The 19852-nt window shown below is 43.1% G+C and overlaps 1 protein-coding gene across 1 annotated transcript in view; it reads left to right on the top strand.

The window, feature by feature from the left end:
* Positions 1–19852, top strand: part of CLPB (ClpB family mitochondrial disaggregase) — a 159319-nt gene that overhangs the window by 44055 nt on the left and 95412 nt on the right. The window contains exon 4 of the mRNA XM_081098694.1: positions 11678–11781. Within this exon, the coding sequence (XP_080954820.1) occupies positions 11678–11781 (104 nt within the window). The remainder of the gene's footprint in view (positions 1–11677; positions 11782–19852) is intronic.

Raw genomic sequence — 19852 nt, 5'->3', positions numbered from 1 at the left:
TTAGTCATTTAGGGAAATGCAAATTAAAATCATGAGATACCACTACATACCTATTAACTACAATGGCTAAAATTTAGAAAAATTGACAATACGAAGTGCTGACAAAGTTGCAGAACAATTGTCATCATTGCTGATAGGGGTGCATGATGGTATAGCCACTTTGGAAAACACTTTGGCAGTTTCTTATAAAGGTAAAGGCAGTTTCTTACATTACAATCCAGTAATACCAACTCCCAGGTACTTGTCAACAAGAAGTAAAAACATACATCTACAGAAAGGCCTGTATGTAAATATTTAAAGTAGCTTTATTCATAATCACCAAAAACTAGAAATCACCCATATATCCATCAACTGGTTAATGGGTGGACAAATTATGGTGCATCCATACAGTAAACTACTATGCAGCAATAAAAAACAAACGACTCATACATGCAACACATGGACAAATCTTAAAAGCTTTGTGTTAACTTAAAGCCAGACACAAAAAGCTACCTACTTTAATTCCAATTATATGACAGTCTGGTAAAGAAGTAGTTTAGGGACAGAAATCAGGTAAGTGTTTAGGAGCAGGAGGAAGGGCCCAAAGTCTTTCCTATTGGGGTGATAAAAATATTCTAAGTCTTGATTATGGTGGTGGCTATACAACCAAATCTCATCAAATTGTACATCTTTTTTTTTTTTTAATATATTTTATTGACTTTTTACAGAGAGGAAGGGAGAGAGAGAGAGAGTTAGAAACATCGATGGGAGAGAAACATCGATCAGCCGCCTCCTGCACATCTCCCACTGGGGATATGCCCGCAACCCAGGTACATGCCCCTGACCGGAATCGAACCTGGGACCTTTCAGTCCGCAGGCCGACGCTCTATCCACTGAGCCAAACCAGTTTCGGCAAATTGTACATCTTAAAAGGGTAAATTTTACTATGATAATTGATACTTTAATAGACTGACTTATAAAAAAACTTTTAAAAAGTTCGTCCCTCTCTATTTTTCATTATTAATTGTGACTAGTGGCATACTGAAAATACATGTTGTAGTGTCAAAATGAATTCTGTTGTTTATGACCACCCGGAATTCTTGTTGCTGTATCTCACATTAGAGTACTGTATGTTTTGATTGTTAAGAGAGAATATTTGTGAATTCACACGATTCTTGGTGTCATGAAGTATAATTACTGATGAATAATGAAATGATAAATTCACTTTACATGTGGTATAGAGTAGGCTTGTATAAATTCACAAAGCGTCATATGATTCTTCTTTATAGTAAGGAGAAAGTGCAGGGTACAGGACTGAAAGCTTGCCTCCCATCCCACATCATGCTTGGGCAACTTGTCCCTGGACTGCCAAGCAGGGAGATCACCTAAACAGTGTGGCCATTATGGTACCTCAGGAACCAAACATCCCCAAAAAATGGGTGGCGGGAGATTCAGATTTGAGTCCACCTGGCCTTGCTGGTTGCTTTGAAAGCCCCTGCCTTAGAGAAGGTGAGACCCTGAGGCAGAGCACAAAGCTCCAGCAGAACTGTTTGAAATTCCCCACATGAGTCTCCCTCCCTCCTCCTGCCTTTCCTCCCGAAGTGCATTTCATCAGCCTCGGGAGGACTGCTTCCCGGCACTGCCTTCCCTGCTTGGCCAAGGTCCCTGAGGAGCTGAGCTAATGAGTGGATAACACGCATTTGCCAAGGCCTTCCTGGATGTGGTACCTGGGCTTTGTTAATTTTAAAATGCTACCATCCTTGGCTAAAGACCATTTAATTCCCTCGCACAGCAGTCATTTATTTTTAGCATTTGCTTATTTTCCCTCCACCTTACTAAGGGGAGGAGGGCATTAAACCCTATCTTTAAGAACCCAGCAGCCCAAGCCAGATTGCTGTCCTGCAGGAGAGGTTTTGCAGGCCTTTGTGCAACCAACTCCACAGGTGTTCTTAGAGCAAAGAGCCAGTGCTGGTCTTGCAAGCTGGACTAGGGGCAATCTCCCTGGAAGGCTCTCTGTCCTTGCTGCTGGCCAGAGACAGAGGAGGTAGAACACTCCTACACCTGTCTTTCAGGTTCTTAGGGGGCTTGATCACATAGAGGTCTCTCCTGCCTTAGTGGTCTATAGCCTCTTCCCAGGGTTCCCAGCCTATTTTTGGTCTGGCTGCCTGTTGCAGAGTGGTGCTTCCTTCAGCCTGAGGAGGCTGGGCTTTATGCTGTCTGATCACCTGGTGGTAGTAATGATGATGGCTGTGGATGATTGGGTGCCTTCTGTGTGCCAGGCCCATGTTAAGCACTTCCCAGGTAGTCTGTAATTCCCACTGCAATCCTAAAAGGGAGGAATTATTATCCCTATTTTACAGATAGGAAAAATGAAGTTCAGAGATGCTCATAGTTGTCTAGTAAGTGAGTCAGGATTTGAATCCAGGTCTCTGAGCCCCAAGACCTTATTCTTTCCACTAGACTGGACTGCCTATGGAGGGAAGAGCAGGCAGCAAGACCATGGGATGGACCAACAGTTGCTGGGACCAGGAGTCAAATAATCTCAGTCAGAGTTTCTTGATGATAGCTATGTGTTGGATGATAATGAGAAATTTAAAAATAGACAAACCACTCTCCTTGTCTCAAAAAGCTGACAGTTAGAAAAGGGATAAAACAAGTCTCACTTTAAATGAGGCAGAATGTGGTCAGTGCCCCAGAGAAGATCACCTAGAGTGCTGAGGGGAGATCATGAAAGGAGGCCCTTTCACAAGAGGTGGATCTTGAAAGATGAACATGATTTTGATCATTAAAGGTGGAGGGTAAGAACAGCATTTCTGGAAGTTGGGCCATTGTGAACATAGGTTCACAAAGGTGAGAAAGTAGGAGTGTACCAGAGCTAGTAGGAGAACTGACAGGGTCTGGAGACCAGAAGTGTGAAGGAAAGGCCTTGTCCGTCATTGACCATGTTCCTCTCAGGCTGTGACAGTCTAGCACGTGGTACAGCTCTGAGCGCTAGAGCCAGATTACTTGGGTTCAAATCCAAGCTCTTTCTCTTACTAGTTAGGTACCTTGGCAAATTATTTTGCTTATCTGTGATTGTTTACTCAGCCATAAAATGGAAATGATAAATAGATCTACCTCAGTGGGCTATTTTGAGGTATAAATTTGTAAATATATGTAAGTGTTTAGAATAGTGCCTGTCATATAGGAATCATTTGGTAATGGTTTGCTACTTTAGTTAGTAGTAGTAGTGGTTTGCCTTTTATTACTATTTTTATTACTGCTGGAGGGCTTTGGAGATTCTTTTTGTAGTCCTCTTTATCTGAGAAGCTTGGCCCCTAGAACATGGGACCCCAGAGTAGGGCTTTTTGATGGGTGCTGGCTCTTGTCCCAGGTGGCCACCTGCCCAATGCAGGACAGTGCCCAGTATTTCCCAGCAAGGGAGGGTGGGTGAGGGTGCTGGCCAGGTGCCTGGATGCCAGCACCATGCCCCCCAGAAAAGTGTGCCAAGCTTGACATTTCTCCCACCCACCGCTGCTGCTGTGGCTGATTATCTCTGAGTAACAAGGAGTCATTTCTAATCCCATTTGGAATCGTTGCTCAAGATAATCCTGTTTTGTAGTAATGATATTCCAATTCCAACATGCACCCGATTCTAGTTTGGCAGGCACATGCCTTGACCTCAGGCAACCCAAGACACTGCTCCCTGGAAAGCAGTGCCAGCTCATTTGCCTAACATGACAACTTCAGGGTGTGTTCCCCCTCCCCCACTTCTCCAATGCTGCATCCTGTCCTGGGGTTCTGTGTTCACCGCTCTCTCCATGGAGAGTATCAGTTGGGATCCAGGGTATCAGGAGAGCACCCAGTTCAGCTGCTTGGGGAAAGATCTTTCATTTCTAGGGACTGTGATATGATTCACTCCTGCATTATTCTTTAGAGACATCAGAGCCACGGGGCTCTGTCGTATTCAGTAGTTGTATCACTGATTCCATTGAGACCATGGATAAATGCCTATCAATTTGACAGATTAAATGAAGGTTAAAGAGGTAGCAATTATGTTGGATGAAAGAATTGGGGACATGAAAAAGAAGAAGTCAGTAGGCTAGAGCAGTGGGTAAATCTATCCTGATAAAAATGAACAGGGATGAGTGTTTTAATCACAATTAAAATGAAAATCCAACTGTAAAATTCAGATTGAGAGAGACCCAACTTAACAATACTAGCATATAAAGCCTAGGAACTGACTGAAAACTCAACGTGTGCATCAACAGTGCAGTGTTAAGGCCCCAGAAGTGAATTGATTGAACATATATATGTACTAGGCCCTGTGTGCAAGGAAACATGGTCAGGCACAGTCCCTGCTTTGGGGAGCACATCATCCAGTTGTGTGTGACATAGTAAGTAACAGGGCTCTGGAAGGAGACTGCCTGAGTTTAAAACCTAACTTTACCTCTTACTAGCTCTGTTTCCTCATCTGCAAAATGAGAATAATAGCACTTACCTCAGCGTAGGTTGGTTGCTAAGATTAAATTACACACAAAACTACTTAGTGCAGTACCTAGCACATAGTACATATAGTAGGTATCTGCTGCTGATATTAGTATTTTGGGTTTTCTAAGAAAAGAGTTAAACCGCAGAAAAAAAATTTTTTTTGTTATTGTTGTTACTTTTGTCCAGTGTATAAGAGATAAACCAGCCCCATTATACTCATGGGTCATTTGCCTAGAGAGACCCCAGTCTGGGCTCATACTATAGTAAGAATCCCTAACAACCAGAGCTTAACCAAATTGGCCCATCAGTTGAAAGACATGGAAGGGTTTTTTAACTTCAGGTTGAAAGGGCATTTAGAACTAGGCTGAGGACGTGAAACTGGCGTTGTCCTGGAAATCCTGTGATGGTTGATCTTGATTTCGTGGCCCTCTGCTTAATGTGTCATGCCTTTCTTGAGCCTTACCCCAAATTATCTCATCTTGTCTGGGTCCATCATTGATTTTGATCTTCTCCATCTGAATTGGATTTCCTTTCATGGCTAGCTGTTATGCTCTGTTTTACTTTAACTACTATCTGAAAATATCACTGTCCCTGGCACATAGTAGGGGCTCAGTAACTATGGGTTAACACAACAGACCAATGGATGATTGAATGGATGAAAGCCAGTGTGGTTTAGGGGAGTGTACACCAGATTTGGCCCCAGACAGACCTTAATTTGAATCTTGGTTCATGTGCTTATTTAAATATATTTTTATTGATTTCCGAGAGGAAGGGAGAGGGAGAGAGAGATAGAAACATCAATGATGAGAGAGAATCATTGATCAGCTGCCTCTTGCACACCCCCTGTTGGGGATCGAACCTGCAACCCGGGCATGTGCCCTGACCAGGAATCGAACCCATGACCTCCTGGTTCATAGGTCGATGCTCAACCACTGAGCCACACTAGCCAGGTCATGTGCTTATTTAATGTGTATACATGGGTAACTCATATTGTCTTGCTGAGCCTCAGTTTATTCATTTATAAAATAAGACTAGTACCTCATTGCAAGTGGTTATATGGATCTGAAATAGTGAATGTAAAGTGCTTAATATACTGTGGCTACTTTATTATGATTACTGATCTTTACCTTTTGAGGGAAGTAAACAAAAGATTATTATCCTCATTTAAGGAAATTTGGGCACATTTTCTACACAAGTACCTTGCTTTCCCCCTGATCTTTAGTTAGTTGCCTAAGGAAGCTGGCTTTAAAAAGAAAACTGCTTCACCCCCAGCTCATGCCCACTGCCATAGGACCTCTATTTGTAATACATGCCATTTGTCTTTGGTCTGACCACCCTGATTTCCTGACTAGCCAGTAGGCCAAATGAGACACAGCTCATTTGACTTTCCAGCAAACCTCCTGAGCTGTGACCTCTTTGCTTCCTCCCCTCATCGAAGTGTGCACTGGGCTGAGAATAGGTCAACTCTTTGTCTTCTCCTTGGGACCCATGACACTCATCACAGTGACCCTGTGCTTTGGATGTGGGGGGTAGAGGGAGGAGGAGTTGGCGGAGCTTCTCCTGAAGCTCAACATTGTGTGGAGATGACCTGGAGCTGGGATCACTGCCCTTCTTGCTTCACCAACTCCAGCTGCTCGCCAGCCGTCTTTGACACGCGCCTGGCCCAGCATAGGCCTCAGCTCACACCACAGGTTTCCTCACTCTTTCTTAAACAATGTGCTGACCCCAAACCCCTCCGGCCACTGAGAGCAGAAAGCCTTAACATCGATCAATGTAGCTGTCCTCCCATGCATTGTGACATCCCACTGCCCTAAAAGTGGGAGCTCATCAAGGTCAGTGTGAGCCAACCTTCCTACATGTGCTCCCGCCTCTAATCTCATTGACAGCCTGATCAGCAAATTAAAGTGGGCTTCATGGGAGCTGTGGCTCCAGAGGGAGTTCTAGGATTCCCAGGAACTGCCATGTAGGGGCCACTGTCCTGTTCATTTCCTCGGCTCTGTCTGGGAATTGCCTATAGCCCAGGAAGGGGCTGGTGCTCAGGAGAGGAAGATAGAGGTTTTCCACAGCTAAGCTGCCTGTGGCCTCGTTTGGTGGGAGAGGGCTGGGTAGGGCTGAGACAGTTGCTTTACACCTTTCTCCTCCATTTCCCACCAAATAAGTTAATGATTTTATTTATTCCTCCTTCATTTATTCATGCACTCATTCAGAAAACATCTATTGGGAGCCGGGAAAGAAGGTTGAGACATGGCCCTTACCTGATAGTCTAGTGAGAAAGGCAAATAAAAGTAAATAGGAAATGACAATATCCTGGGATGAGGGTCACCTGCCATAGGGGTGAGTACGGGGTTCTGTGCAGACAAAGAGGAAAGGGGTGGATCCAGCCTGGAAGACAGAGAAGGCTCAGTTGAGTTGGTGACAGTCTGAGGAGCCCTGCCAGTGAATGAGGACTAGCCAGTTGAAGCAGAGGGATGCCCTCAGCAGGCGGAGTGGCACATCTGATAGCTAATGCTCAGGTAGTTCATTGTTTTCACTAGATCCTTAATTCTCCAAGATCACTATCAGCTTAGCAATCAAAAGTTCTGCAGTTGTGAGACTCCCTGAAGGAATAATCAGATTGCTAGGTTCAATTAATGATAATAGAAGGGGAAAGGGAATAGGGCCTTTTAAAAATCATCTATCCATGTTGCTGCACGTATATCCAGCCTGTTTCTTCTAACTGCTGCATCATGTTTCATAGTGTGTGCCTACCACATTTAACTTATTCATTCCCCAGTGATGGACACTTGATTGTCTGCAACTCCCCACTACCACAGAATGCTGTGCTGAATGTCCTGTGTGTTGCCCTTTATGGACCTGTGTAAGAATTTCTCTGGGATATCTATACTCAGAAGGAGAAGTGCTGGGCTATAGGGTAAGGTACTTTGATTTGACAAAAGTATATAAGATTAGCTTCCAGAATGGCTGCACCAGTCTCTCCCCTGACAGTGCATGAAGAGTCTCAGAACCCTATGTCCTCACCAACACGTGGCATTTTTCAGCTTTCTACCTTTTGTTAATATGATGAATTTGAAGTGATATCTCATTTTAAGTTGCATTTATCTAATAACTAATGAGCTTGAGGCTATCTCTTAATATACTTTTTGTTTGTTTGCTTTCTCCTCTGGGAATTGACTATAAGTTTGCCTAATTTTTCTCTTGGGTTACTAAAAACTGAGTTGAGACAAAGTGCTTCTACAGACAGCTCCCTGGGAGTCAATATAGAGAAGTGAGGGGCAATATAGCGGATGATAAGAACATGGACTTTGTAGAAAGACTGCCAGGTTTGTTTCCACCTCCACCTCTTACTATTGAATGACTTTGGACAAGTTACTTAACCTCTTAGTGCTTCAGTTTTCTTATGTGTAACCTAACTCATAGGATTGTTGTGAAGATTAAATGTGTTTAAATATATATAGTGTTTAAAATAGCACCTGGCATATAACAAGTATATACAAATGTCAGCTTTCATTATTAGGTTACTGTCTTCCTCTTACTTAGCTATACACCATACCCTTGAGAAAATATTTACTTGTACCAGCAGGCAGTAGAAATAAGGCAGAGAGAAAATAGCTCTCAGCCTAGAATCAAAGCCTACCGATCCTACTCATACATGTAACTTGCTGTGGTCTTGGGCTCTCTGGACCTGCATTCTCCTGCCTGCCTGTCCCCAGCTCCAGCATGGCTAGCTTTGTCCTGTTGCTGCTCTACTGCGAGCCTGTCAGCTTGGTGCTATCTATCCCCCACAAACTTCACCTTCAATGTTTGCATGGCTCAGTCCTTTTGGTGTGTCAATTCACTCATGGGGAGAGAAGAACAGAACAGATTCTGATGGCCACACGAAGGCAAGCACTGTTGCTAGAGCCAAATCACTAAAGGACAAACCCCCATTCTCTTGGGCTACTGTAAACATTTTTTGATTTCTCCATTTAGTAAGGGAAATAGTGCATCTGGATATTATCTCTAGCCTTTGAGGTTGATATTGGCATTGGTAGGCATCTTTTCACAGAACACCAGAGCTGGCTGGAAGAAATTACTCTTAAGCCTTTGCTCAGTGAATACCTGTGGAGTAGTCAGTATAATTCCTTTGAGTGGAGATGTTTTCATGGTGTCCTCTGCCCCTTTAATGTTAAAACTATGACGGCCTAGCTCATACACCATAGCCCATTTGGTACCAGCTACTTAAATTTAAGGCATAGTGCCTAAACTACAAAATGTCAGCCAGTATGCCAGCACCAGAACAGAGGGGAGGCTGCAGTTGTCCTCTGGTGAATCACCTTGAATAGCAGGGCCTGCCTCCCTCTGTGATGTCAGATTCTAATTTTATGGCTAACCCTGTACTCCTCATCCAGGTGGACCAGCTCCCCATCTCCCCATGGAATTCACCTTCTCCCAAAAGCAATTCTAAATTTGGGGATTTGTTTCTACTTCAGCAAAAAATGTCAGAGGCAGAAATCACTTCATTTCCAGTCTCCTCACTACTGCTCCAGGTTACTGCTTCGTTTGCCTTGCCCTGTGGTACCAGTGTATTCCTTGGTTTCTGGTTCCTTACTTTGTTTGTGGTTTACTATTTTTGCCTGTTTCCAGTCCTTGCCATCTGACTTGGCTTCTGACTCTCAGATTCACATCTCTGCTGCCTGGTTTTTGTCCCCGTGGTTCTATTTTGACTATGAAATTCTTGGCACTTCTAGTCTTGCCTTAGCTTTCTCTCACCTGGCTAGTTTCCTACTCTGTTTCTGCCCTGTTGCAGCCCACAGGTCCATGAAGTTCTTTTGGTCACCAAAACTCATCATAGTCATGTAGCCCTCCAGCCTGATCTGGTCTGGCTTCTCCAAGAATGGCCTGATCCCTTTGGAGCTCTGGGTTGGATGTACGTGATGGCTGTTAAGTGAAAAGCCTACTAGCCATCTGGCAAGGTGTTTGGTGCCGCTCTTGGCCACTGAGCAGCCACGGTTCCATTAATCCTTGCTCTATCCCACAGTGGGTCTGCTGTCTTTTGAGTTTTATTAAAAGTGAAGGGAATCTTCTCTGAGGTTGCAGAATGAGTTACTAGCTTAGATGCTTACCCTCTTTGGCCTTCAAGTTTGTGAAGTGAATTGCCCATTCCCTTTGATTATATTAGCAGCCCCAGGGCTGAGTCTAGTCACTCTCCTCTCCCCATCCTGCCAGACCACTGTCTGCCCTCTGGGGCCAAGGACAGCATACTTGGTTGCTTGGACACGTCTTACAGCCTGCAAATTGGACAGATAGAATCAATACTCATGAACCTGAAGAGGCCCAGGTAGCACAGTTAGTGACACTAGCTGCCTGGAGGGACAGCCTGCCATGGAAGGGGGTGTGATTGAACAATGATTGGATACAACAGCTGAGGATTAACCAAATTATGTCCCTTTGAGTTTAGATCGACAAACCCTTCTGTCTTAGATTTTAAAGCAAGCTAACTTGTGCAGAATATAGAAGAGCTGCCTTCTTAATATAGGGCTATATCAGCATAAATCCTGGGGCTGGTCAAGTACAAATCTGGTGTGTACTTTGGCCCAGACTCAAGTTATTACCACTAGGATTATATGAACAAAGGGATGAGAGCTCATATTTGTGCAACTCCTTCTATGTGCTAGGCATCATGGAGTTTTACATACTTATCTCAACCTACAAGGGAGGCATCATTATCCCCATTATTCTGGTAAGGAAATGGGGTCTTCAGAGGTGTACTAAGTTGTCCAAAACCATAGTCAGTAAATGATAGAGCTTTGATTTGAACCCAAGTCTCTGTATGCTTATTATAAAATCGCATACTGTCTTCCCAATTTAAGTATCTTAGTTCATACTTCTCTTGATTTCCCCACAGCCTAACCACAGGGCCAGGTACATAGAAGTAATAACTAACATTTGTTGAGCACTTATTATATGTCGGTCCCTATTCTAAGTACTTTACGTAGATTAACACAGCCATGTGAACTAGATACTCTTGTTATCCCTGATAAAATGACATTGCAAAATGATGATTTTCTAATTTCACCCTTCCGTCAACATTTATTACTTTCTACAGTAAGGAAGAGTTTTCCCTTCTCCCCCTTTGACTTATTATTTTCAATATGGACTCCTGAAATCTTATTTTACTCAGTGGGTTGTAATCCATTCCTGTCATTATTCATTTGTTGCTTAGATTGCCCCAGATTTTAAAGCCAATGTTCTTAAACTCTGTACCACACTACCTCTTTATGAGATATTACTTCTCACTGCCTTCAGTTAGTTTACCTATCTATAACAACCCTTTTGTACCCTCTTGGCTTTTAATCTTCTGGGAAACAGGAAGACTAATGCCAATCCTATCCAAATTGTGTGTAAACTAAGAGTAAATAGTCTCCATGTGAGAACCTGGCAGATTTTGCTATGAACTAAATATATGAGTTTTAGACATGGATTTTAGCTGCTTTAAAGACCCTTTTCATTTCTCTTTGGGATCTTAATCCATATCCTGAATAAATTACCTGTGACAGTTGCCCACCAGGAGATCCTTTTAGGTATTGTAAGTAGACATAGGAGACTCACCTGACCATGTTAGATCAGATGTGAAAGAACTCAGCTACGTGGGAGATGGATTCTGGTTCTTCTACTTACTTCCGAGGACTGTGTTTGAATTACTGAAATTCATTCATCCATTCAGCAAATAAGTGAGCCAGCATTAGCCTAGCACCTGGAACATTGACTAGAACAGCCGTGGGCAAACTACGCGGCCCGTTTGAAATGAATAAAACTATTGGAAAAAAAGACCATACCCTTTTATGTAATGATGCTTACTTTGAATTTATATTAGTTCACACAAACACTCCATCTATGCTTTTGTTCTGGCCCGCCAGTCCAGTTTAAGAACCCATTGTGGCCCTCCAGTCAAAAAGTTTGCCCACCCCTGGACTAGAACATAGCATTGGATAAGTAATGTTGAATAAACACTTTGTCTTTTATAGTTGTGGAAACTGAGCCTTACAGAGGTGTTAAATAACTTGTCCAGAGAAGCTAGTAAGTTTCAGGGCCAACTTTTCTAATTCTGCCTTTGACACTTGCAGAGTTAATGTTCTTTCCACTGTGTCATTCATGAGTAGAGGCAAAATCTAATCCTCAAACATGCTTCAGAATCATACTTCCTGGGTCTTTCCTGCTTTTGACACTGTGTCTTTCTGATTTCTTCCAGTGTGGTGCAGGTCCTGCTTGCTGCTGGTGCTGACCCAAACCTTGGAGACAATTTCAGCAGTGTTTACAAGACTGCCAAGGAGCAGGGAATCCATTCTTTGGAAGGTAAGGGCGGGCTACTCTGCTGTTCTGAGCGTTCTCCTCCCTGTGGCTTCCAAGCAACCTTGCTCTGTGCCAGCTCTACTAGCAACTCAGAGAGGGCCTGCAAGTCCCTTATCCTCTGGAAACTCATGGAGAACCTAAAAATCTTGGAACAGATGGCTATCACAGCCCCTTTGGGCTCTATCATTTATGTCACTTAAGAAGTCTTGGGGAATAAATTAGAGGCCTGACTTCATGAATGAGTGTGAGGGGAACCTTCCACTGCTGTTTTCCCAAAAGCACCTCAGCCTGTGGAACCTCAGATGAGAGGACAGTGGAGCAGTTTTCCATAAAATAATTAAGGCAACTGCATGGAATGTGGATTTGTTCCTCCTCTATTTCCTGTAAACTTTCCCTCTCCCAGAACTAGAAAGCAGCCTTACTTGTTTCCTCAGCCTCAGAAATCCTTCAATACTACTGTGAATACTGCTTTTTTTCCTTCTCCCATATGTAAAATACAATCCCCCAGAGGGCAGTGGCCCCTCAACTTACTGTGTGACCCAGGACAAATAGTGGACCTTCTCTGTGCCTCGATGCCTATGCTTATAGAATGGGGTAGTCATCAGTGTCTGCCTGGAGTGTTGTGTAGGTGGTTGTTTGGACTTCTTCAGAAGAAAGCAGCAGTGTGCACCTGTACCTGGGCTTGGTCATGTGTCTATTGGAGGGTACCTGGGCAAGTCAGTCTGTGTTGTCTCTGGTGAGTAGTTCTTCCAAAGTGGGGTCGAGAAAATGGCAGGTTGCTTTGGCTGCAGTCAGAAATGAATATTTTACATTTGAGTTTTTGCTTATCTAGACTGTCCCCCCACTTCCTGGCCATTACCCTGGACCACTCGCAGAGGCTGAAATTCCTCTCAGTTTCTAGCAACAGGGCAGCTGAGCAAGTTGCTGCTTTAAGGTTGGCAATGATGCCAGGAGGACAGATATCCACGCTGACTGCCTAAGGATCAGAACATTGACCTGGAGGGAGGTTCAGCCAATGGGAGCAAGAGATGTCAGAGCTCATGTGGGTGTTCCTCAAATTGGCAGCAAGGTTCCTCAAATTGGCAGCATGAGGGGAATGTCAAGAGCATCAGAGCATTGCTGCCCAGATGAAGTGTGAAGTCTCCCTTCCCCGCCTCTTCACCTCTGCAATGCCACTACTTCTGTCAAACTCCATTCTGCAGCTAGTTCCTTCACAGAGCCTTTCCTGTCCTTGGCAATAATTGCAACCTGCTCTCAGCTGCTCTTTTGAATATTCTTTAAATCTTGGCCTTTTGTATGGTTTTTGAACTCTCATCTGCCCATGTATTTTCTTTCCTCCTCAGCTGACAGTTCCATGTGTAGACCGTGACCTATGCCTCTTTGGAATCCCCACTGAACTGGAGGAATTATCTTCACTTTATGTTTCAAGCAGAGGAGAATTTCATCAGTGCCAAATTTGCCCTACAGTTGCAGTTTGATATGAGGGGACTCCACTTATGGGCTGTCTTCTTCTCACTCAGACACAGCTTTGCTGCCTGCTTTAGCTCTGTCTTCTGTTCAGGTGCTCTTACCAAAAAGCAAGAAGGAGCATTTGCTGAGAGGGAGGGCCAGGAAGAAGGGAAGGGATTATTTGAGTGCCTTCTCACATGTTCTCAGGATCCTAGCAGAGCTCAGTAAGCATTTTTTATTTCCTAGAATATCAGAGCTGTGAAGCCATCTATTCCAACTTCTGCTGTTGTATGATCTCCACCCTCTGTCTTCGTTTTGTACCTTTGTGCTTTATAGTTCTGTCCTGGTTGGTACTACAGTCAATATTGTAGATCAATGGTCAGCAAACTTTTTCTGCAAAAAGCCAGATAGTAAACATTTTAAGCTTTGTGAGCTCTTCATTGTGGTGCAGACGCAGCCATAGACAATGCACAATTGAATATGCATAGATATGTTCCAATAAAACTTTATTTACAAAAATAGGCAACGGGCTGGATTTGCCCCATCGGCTGTAGTATGCCTGTTCTAGGTATTTTCTCCTTCCTTCCTCTTTTCCTCCATCCCCTTCTTCCCTCCTTTCCCTCTTTCTATTTGAATCCAAGACTAGCATATAAAATACATGATGGCAGGGATCCTGTTTAATTCAATCGTGCCTAGAACAATGCTTACTTCTTTTCTTCCTTCCTCCCTCTTATCTTTCTTTCTTTCTTTTTTTTTTTTTTTTTTTTGTCAACCTCCTGTACCTTTTCAGCTCTTATATGTTAGCCAGCCTACATTCTAGGTAGGTAGGTAGGTAGATAGATAGATAGATAGATAGATAGACAACAAAAATATTGGGAAAGGCTATTATAAATATCATGAAATAAAGCTAAAAAAATTAAACATCTTAGCTTATTTTGTATGACCTACAAAATTAGTGAATAGGCTTCCTTTAAAAAAATTTTTTTAATACTCACCCAAGGATATGTTTTTATTTCATTGAGAGAGGGAGAGAGAGACACACATCAATTGGTTGCCTCCTGTACACTCCCTGACCCTATGTGTCCTGACTGGGGATCAAACCCACATTTGGTATGTGTCCTGACCGGTAATCAAACCCACAACGTTTTTGGTGTATGGGATGATGTTCCAATCAACTGAGCCACCTGGCCAGGGCCTAGTGAATAGGCTTTCTATGGACTTATTTATTCATTCAAAAATAGTTTAAATTTTTTTAAAAATATGTTTTTATTGATTTTAAAGAGAGGAAGGAAGAGAAAGAGAGATATAGAAACATCTATCAGCTGCCTCCTGCATACTCCCCGCCAGGGATCAAGCTCACAACCTGTGCATTTGCCCTAACGGGATGAACCAGTGACCCCTTGGTGCGTGGATGACAGTCCACTGAAAATTTTTTATTAATTACATGTCTATCTAGCAGTCACTGTTTTAGGCACTTGAGTTAGGATTCCTGCCATCATGTACTTTACATGCTAGTCTTTGATTAAAATGTTTATAAGGACTATATTCAAGTATAGAACCCTAGAGCACTTGGTCAGGACAAATTTGAAGCATCATTTGACATTCACAATTATAAATCTTCCAAACTTTATTTTTTTCTAGCTTCATTTCTGTATCATGTCCACAAAATTTTAAAGAGATTTTCTCAGATTTCTTGCTAAAATAAAAATATGTTTGGCAATTGTCATATTTCTTGCCCAGGAACCCTTTCTCAGGAGGATGTTAGGTAATTCTGGCAATGTCTGGTCTCCTCCTTAGGGAACCCATACTGGTACTTAAGTGTTTAAGAACTGTTTTTTAAAAAGAAAATACACTCTAGAAATTTTGTCAGGAATCATTGATAAACTCATTGTTCTGTAGCTTACAAGATTGACCCCTCTGTGCACTTTTTAAAAAAATTCCAGACTACCCTTGCCTACCACAGTTTTCTGGCCGCTCAGCTGATTTTCCCTGGCATGTCAGTTTGGATGTGTTCTGCTATCCAAATTCATGGACTCTATGGAGTGATAGTCCTTTCAAATCATCTCAGGGCCTTTAGTTCCTTCTTAGCCATATTTTCCTCTCCTTTTTCCATTTATAGATATTTCATTCTTTCATCCATTTAACCAGTATTTATTGGTTGCCTACTGTATGCAAGCACTATACCCAGCTTTTGATCATTCTCTTTGATGAAACAGACAGAAACAAATGAATCCTCCTGTTCTCTTTTCTTCAGATGGGACTGACCTTTTCACAGGTAGTTACCTGACTTATGGGAATGTGGAAGAGGGTAGAGTAGAACAAGAGGTGCAAGCCCCTTGCCCAGAGTGTGTCTAGGCAAATTCACAGGAAGGTCACATGCTCAAGAAAGATGGACAGTCCTTCACTATTGGAGCATAGAGACAGTAACAGAGTCCATCAAATTTCTAAATGATATTTCTGTGGTCCTCAACCTGTGCTCAGTGCTTAAAGGAGGTGGTTAAGTTGTAATTTGTGACCTTGGCAAGACCTCCCTAAAACCCAATAATATATCCCTTGTCTATCATATCATATTGTGCAGATCAAGAGATAAATATGTGATGTGTGAATTGTAAAGTGTTTCACAGTTGTAATTGCTTATTAGTTTTATTTATTTGTAATCCAGCATGCATTTACTGAGTATCAGGCACTCTGCCAAATGCTGGGAATACGAAAATGAATTTACGTGGTCTAGCCCCTCAGTAGTGCTCGCAGTCAAGTAAGACAGACTTATAAACAAGGCACCACAGTGCAGAGTGGTAAATGCAAAGGTAGATGTACACAGGATGTAGGTAGCGCTGATATAGGTAGAGATAAGTTCTACCTCACAGCAGGCTGGTGTCTGGGAAGTGTCACAGGGTAAGTGACTTTGAATTGGCTTTAAGGATGAGTCGGAAGTTGCCAGGCAGACTAAGAGGGATGAACCTGCGAGGCAGAAGGAGCAACATATGCAGAGACATGGGATGGGTGAGTGACAAAGGTAGACTCCTCTGTCACATTGCTGAGAAGAATAGCAAGAAGTAAGAGTGGAGAGGAAATTGGGCTTCCACATGGGAAGGATTTTGTAAGGCAGTTCTAAGAAGCTCATACTGTTTTAAGCAGGTTATGCTCAGTTTACATTTGCATTTTAGATGGGCCATCCTGACTAGATGGGTGATGAATTGGAGGAGAGAGATTAGCAGTGACTCTTGACCTTTATGGGATGATGAACCCCTTTGAGAATTGGATGAGATGCTAAGCTCCTCTCCCCCAAAATGCACCTATCATTTCTGGGGATTTCTAAAAGTGATCTTTGGGAATGGAAAAATAGATTTTAGAAAAATATTAGGAGGAGCTTGAGTTCTCGGTAGAATGTGGGAATTGATGGAAAAGGAAGCCTCCATGGTGACACCTCAACTTCTGATTTGGGTAAATAGTTGGATGTATGGATCTGGAGTTTAGAGAAGTCTGGCAGAAGATAGGGATTTAGGAGTCACCAGCATTTGCTGGAGAGTTAAAACAATAGATGTGATTGAAACTGCCCAAGGAAAGAAGTCCGTCACTCAGGGGACCAGCATTTAAGGTGTGAAGAGGAAAGATATTTGGTCCCCAGATAAGGGGACCAAAGGGCATTGGAGAAGTTGTCTTATATTCTCTCAAAGAGGCTCTATATCTGTTCTGCCTGTTCAGAATAGGTATAGCCTGGAGAGAAAAGAAACTTCTGCCCTCTTTGCTGAGACTTTGTAACTGATTGCCCCATTCCTTGTGAAATGCTTCTGTTTTACATATGGCCATTGCTCTTTAATAAGGAGCCTGCTCAGCTAGGCACATCACAGTATCTTCCACCCTGTCAGTGTTCATATTTCTGGGTAGGTTTGCTTGTCTAGGAAATGCAGAACTGTTTGGCATAGAAATCTTGTTGGCCTGGCTGTTTTGTTCCTTTCTCCAGCCCTTAAAGAGGCACAATGGTGTTCTGGAGAAAGGTCGGGCTTTGGTGCCAGGCAGTCATCTAAGCTGTCCCTAGCTATGTGATCTTCAGCGAGAGAATTTCAGTTTTCTCATTTGTATCATAGGGATAACAATACCTATGTTGTAGGGTTGTTAGGATGACTAGAAATAATCACATATAAAGCATAGCGACCTTTAATGAAGAATTTCTTGATGGAGGTAGGTTTTGGCTCAGTGTACTGCAGGCTCAGTACCTGCCTTAGAGGTACTGAGAAGGTCACCACTCAAGGGGGCACTGACAGAGGCTAGATGTCTATACATCAGGGATTCTGTAGAGCAGCGGTTCTCAACCTGTGGGTCGTGACCCCTTTGGTGGTCGAACGACCCTTTCACAGGGGTCGCCTAAGACCATCCTGCATATCAGATATTTACATTACGATTCATAAGAGTAGCAAAATTACAGTTATGAAGTAGAAACGAAAATTTTATGGTTGGGTCACAACATGAGGAACTATATTTAAAGGGCCAGAAGGTTGAGAACCACTGCTTGTAGAGGGTATTCTTGTCCTGAAACATTGGGTTATATGGCCTCCAAGGTCCATGTCAGCCATGTGACTTTAGGATTTTAGAAACTGTAGGCTCACCTTCAGAGCAAGTAATGTACTTAAAAGTAGTGGGATTTGACCTGAGCTTTGGAAGGTGATGAGGAGGGGAAAAAAGAAGATTCTAAGCAGGTGACACAGCTTGAGCAAAGGCACACAGAGAGGACACGTGGAGGGGAGCATGGAGATCACAGCTGCTGCTTTACCAACTCATTTCTTGATCTTGGCCTCAAACCACTCAGTGCCTGAGCCCCACGCATGCCCACTTCAGGAGAGTTCCACTTGTGGCTGGCTGATGGGTGGTGGACCGCAATCCTCAGGTAGACAAGGCAGTAAATTAGTGGTAACAGAAAACAAGTCGCCCAGCCAGGGATGCCGCTGGCTGCTTGTAAGTAACTGTTATAAACATTGGATGTCTGGGGCTGTCAGAAATGCAAGCGAGCACTCTGAGTGCCTCTCATATGTACAATTAAAACAATAAAACACGGCAGAAACGTGGCCAGAGCAGACTATAAATCAGATTCTCTTCTCAGCTTCAAGTGGCAGCTGAATAAAGATGAGTTGTACAGAAACTGGGTTGGCATAGGGCCCTTCTGGGCTAGAGGGCCTGGCTTTCCAGGCTGGACCTGCCATAATCATCCCTATCAGCCCAGGTGGCCTCCTTCCCACAGCTCCAGGGGCTGGAGGTCCTCACCTGCTGTGGCTGACCTCCCATCTCTGTGTCTTTAGATGGGAGACAGGACGGTGCAAGCTGGAGCACACAAACCAGTGGACAGGTGCCCTGGAATTCAGGAGATGGCTAAGAGTCCCCACTGGCGGTAATGGAACTGCTCTCTAATATTTCTCCCCCTCTCAGAACATGCCAAGGAGTGGTCTCATTCTAGCTCATCTATTTAGTATTAAGTTAACCACCTAGCACCCACTGCGTGCCCAGCCTACTCAGTCACAGTAGAGAAAATGTACACCCTGGGAGAGTACAAACTCAGATGGGAGTAAAAAGGCTTCCAAGAAAATAAGAGTCATCTAGAGAGCTTGTTAAAAGAGATTCCTGGGCCCAACGCCCAGAAATTCTGATTTAGTAGGTCTGGGGTGGGACCTGAGGTTTTGCATTTCTAATAAGTCCCCACTCTTTGAGTAGTATGAGCTAGGCTATAGATGTTAATTGTGGCCTTGTGCTTGAAAAGCTTTAAAAACTCATCTGTACCTTCTCTTCCCTGGAAGAGACCTTATTTTGCCACTTAAGCTTCACTCCTAGAGAGGCTCTATGCTTATGCCTTGTATTACGGGCGTATAGAACACAGTAGCTGCGAACCTGGAGCAATTTCCTGTACCTCTCAGAGGCTCTGTCCCCTTATTTGTAAAATAAAGGTTGTTGGGAAAGTTAGAGATAGTATATTTATGCCTAGCCTAAAACCAGAGCATAGAAGGAATCATTGTAAATTTCTGTTTTTACATCATCATCATTATCCTTATCATACACTCATGGAACTTCATGAGAACTTCAGAGTCTTTGGCACAGCCTTCCAAATGCTTTTCAGTGGTAACAACCTATTATTCAGAAAGAGGCCAACATTATTTAGAGTCCAAGGAATGGCTGTTCATCACCTGACTGTGTGACCTTGGGTAATTCTCTTTATCCATCTGAACCTTGATTATCTCATCTGTAGAGAATATTTCCTATACCACAGGTTTATTGTCAAGATCAAATTGAAGTACTTACGAAAGAATTTGAGAAAATACAAGGTATTATGCACATGTAAGGTGCTAGCAAGAACAGTGATTAACAATAATTAAGATTAATGACATGACCAAGACATTATTCAGCAAGGATTCAGTCAGAGGTACAGATAACAAGAACGACTAGAATTTAGAGAAGACAATCTCTGGCTGAAGCAGTCAAGAAAATAAAATGGTATTTGAGTCTTGAAGTATAAGAAGGTTTTATGGAGGGCCTGCAGGTGGGTGCAGTTGGAGAAGAGGTATGGATGTCCAAAACATTCAAAGGCAGGAAACAGAAAAATTGTTTCAGGTCAGCAAGTGAACTTGTCAGGGTGAAGCAT

The sequence above is a fragment of the Myotis nattereri genome, assembly GCF_964212035.1.
Source record: "Myotis nattereri genome assembly, chromosome: 9".
NCBI lineage: Eukaryota > Metazoa > Chordata > Mammalia > Chiroptera > Vespertilionidae > Myotis > Myotis nattereri.
This window is presented reverse-complemented; position numbering and strand designations above follow the sequence as displayed.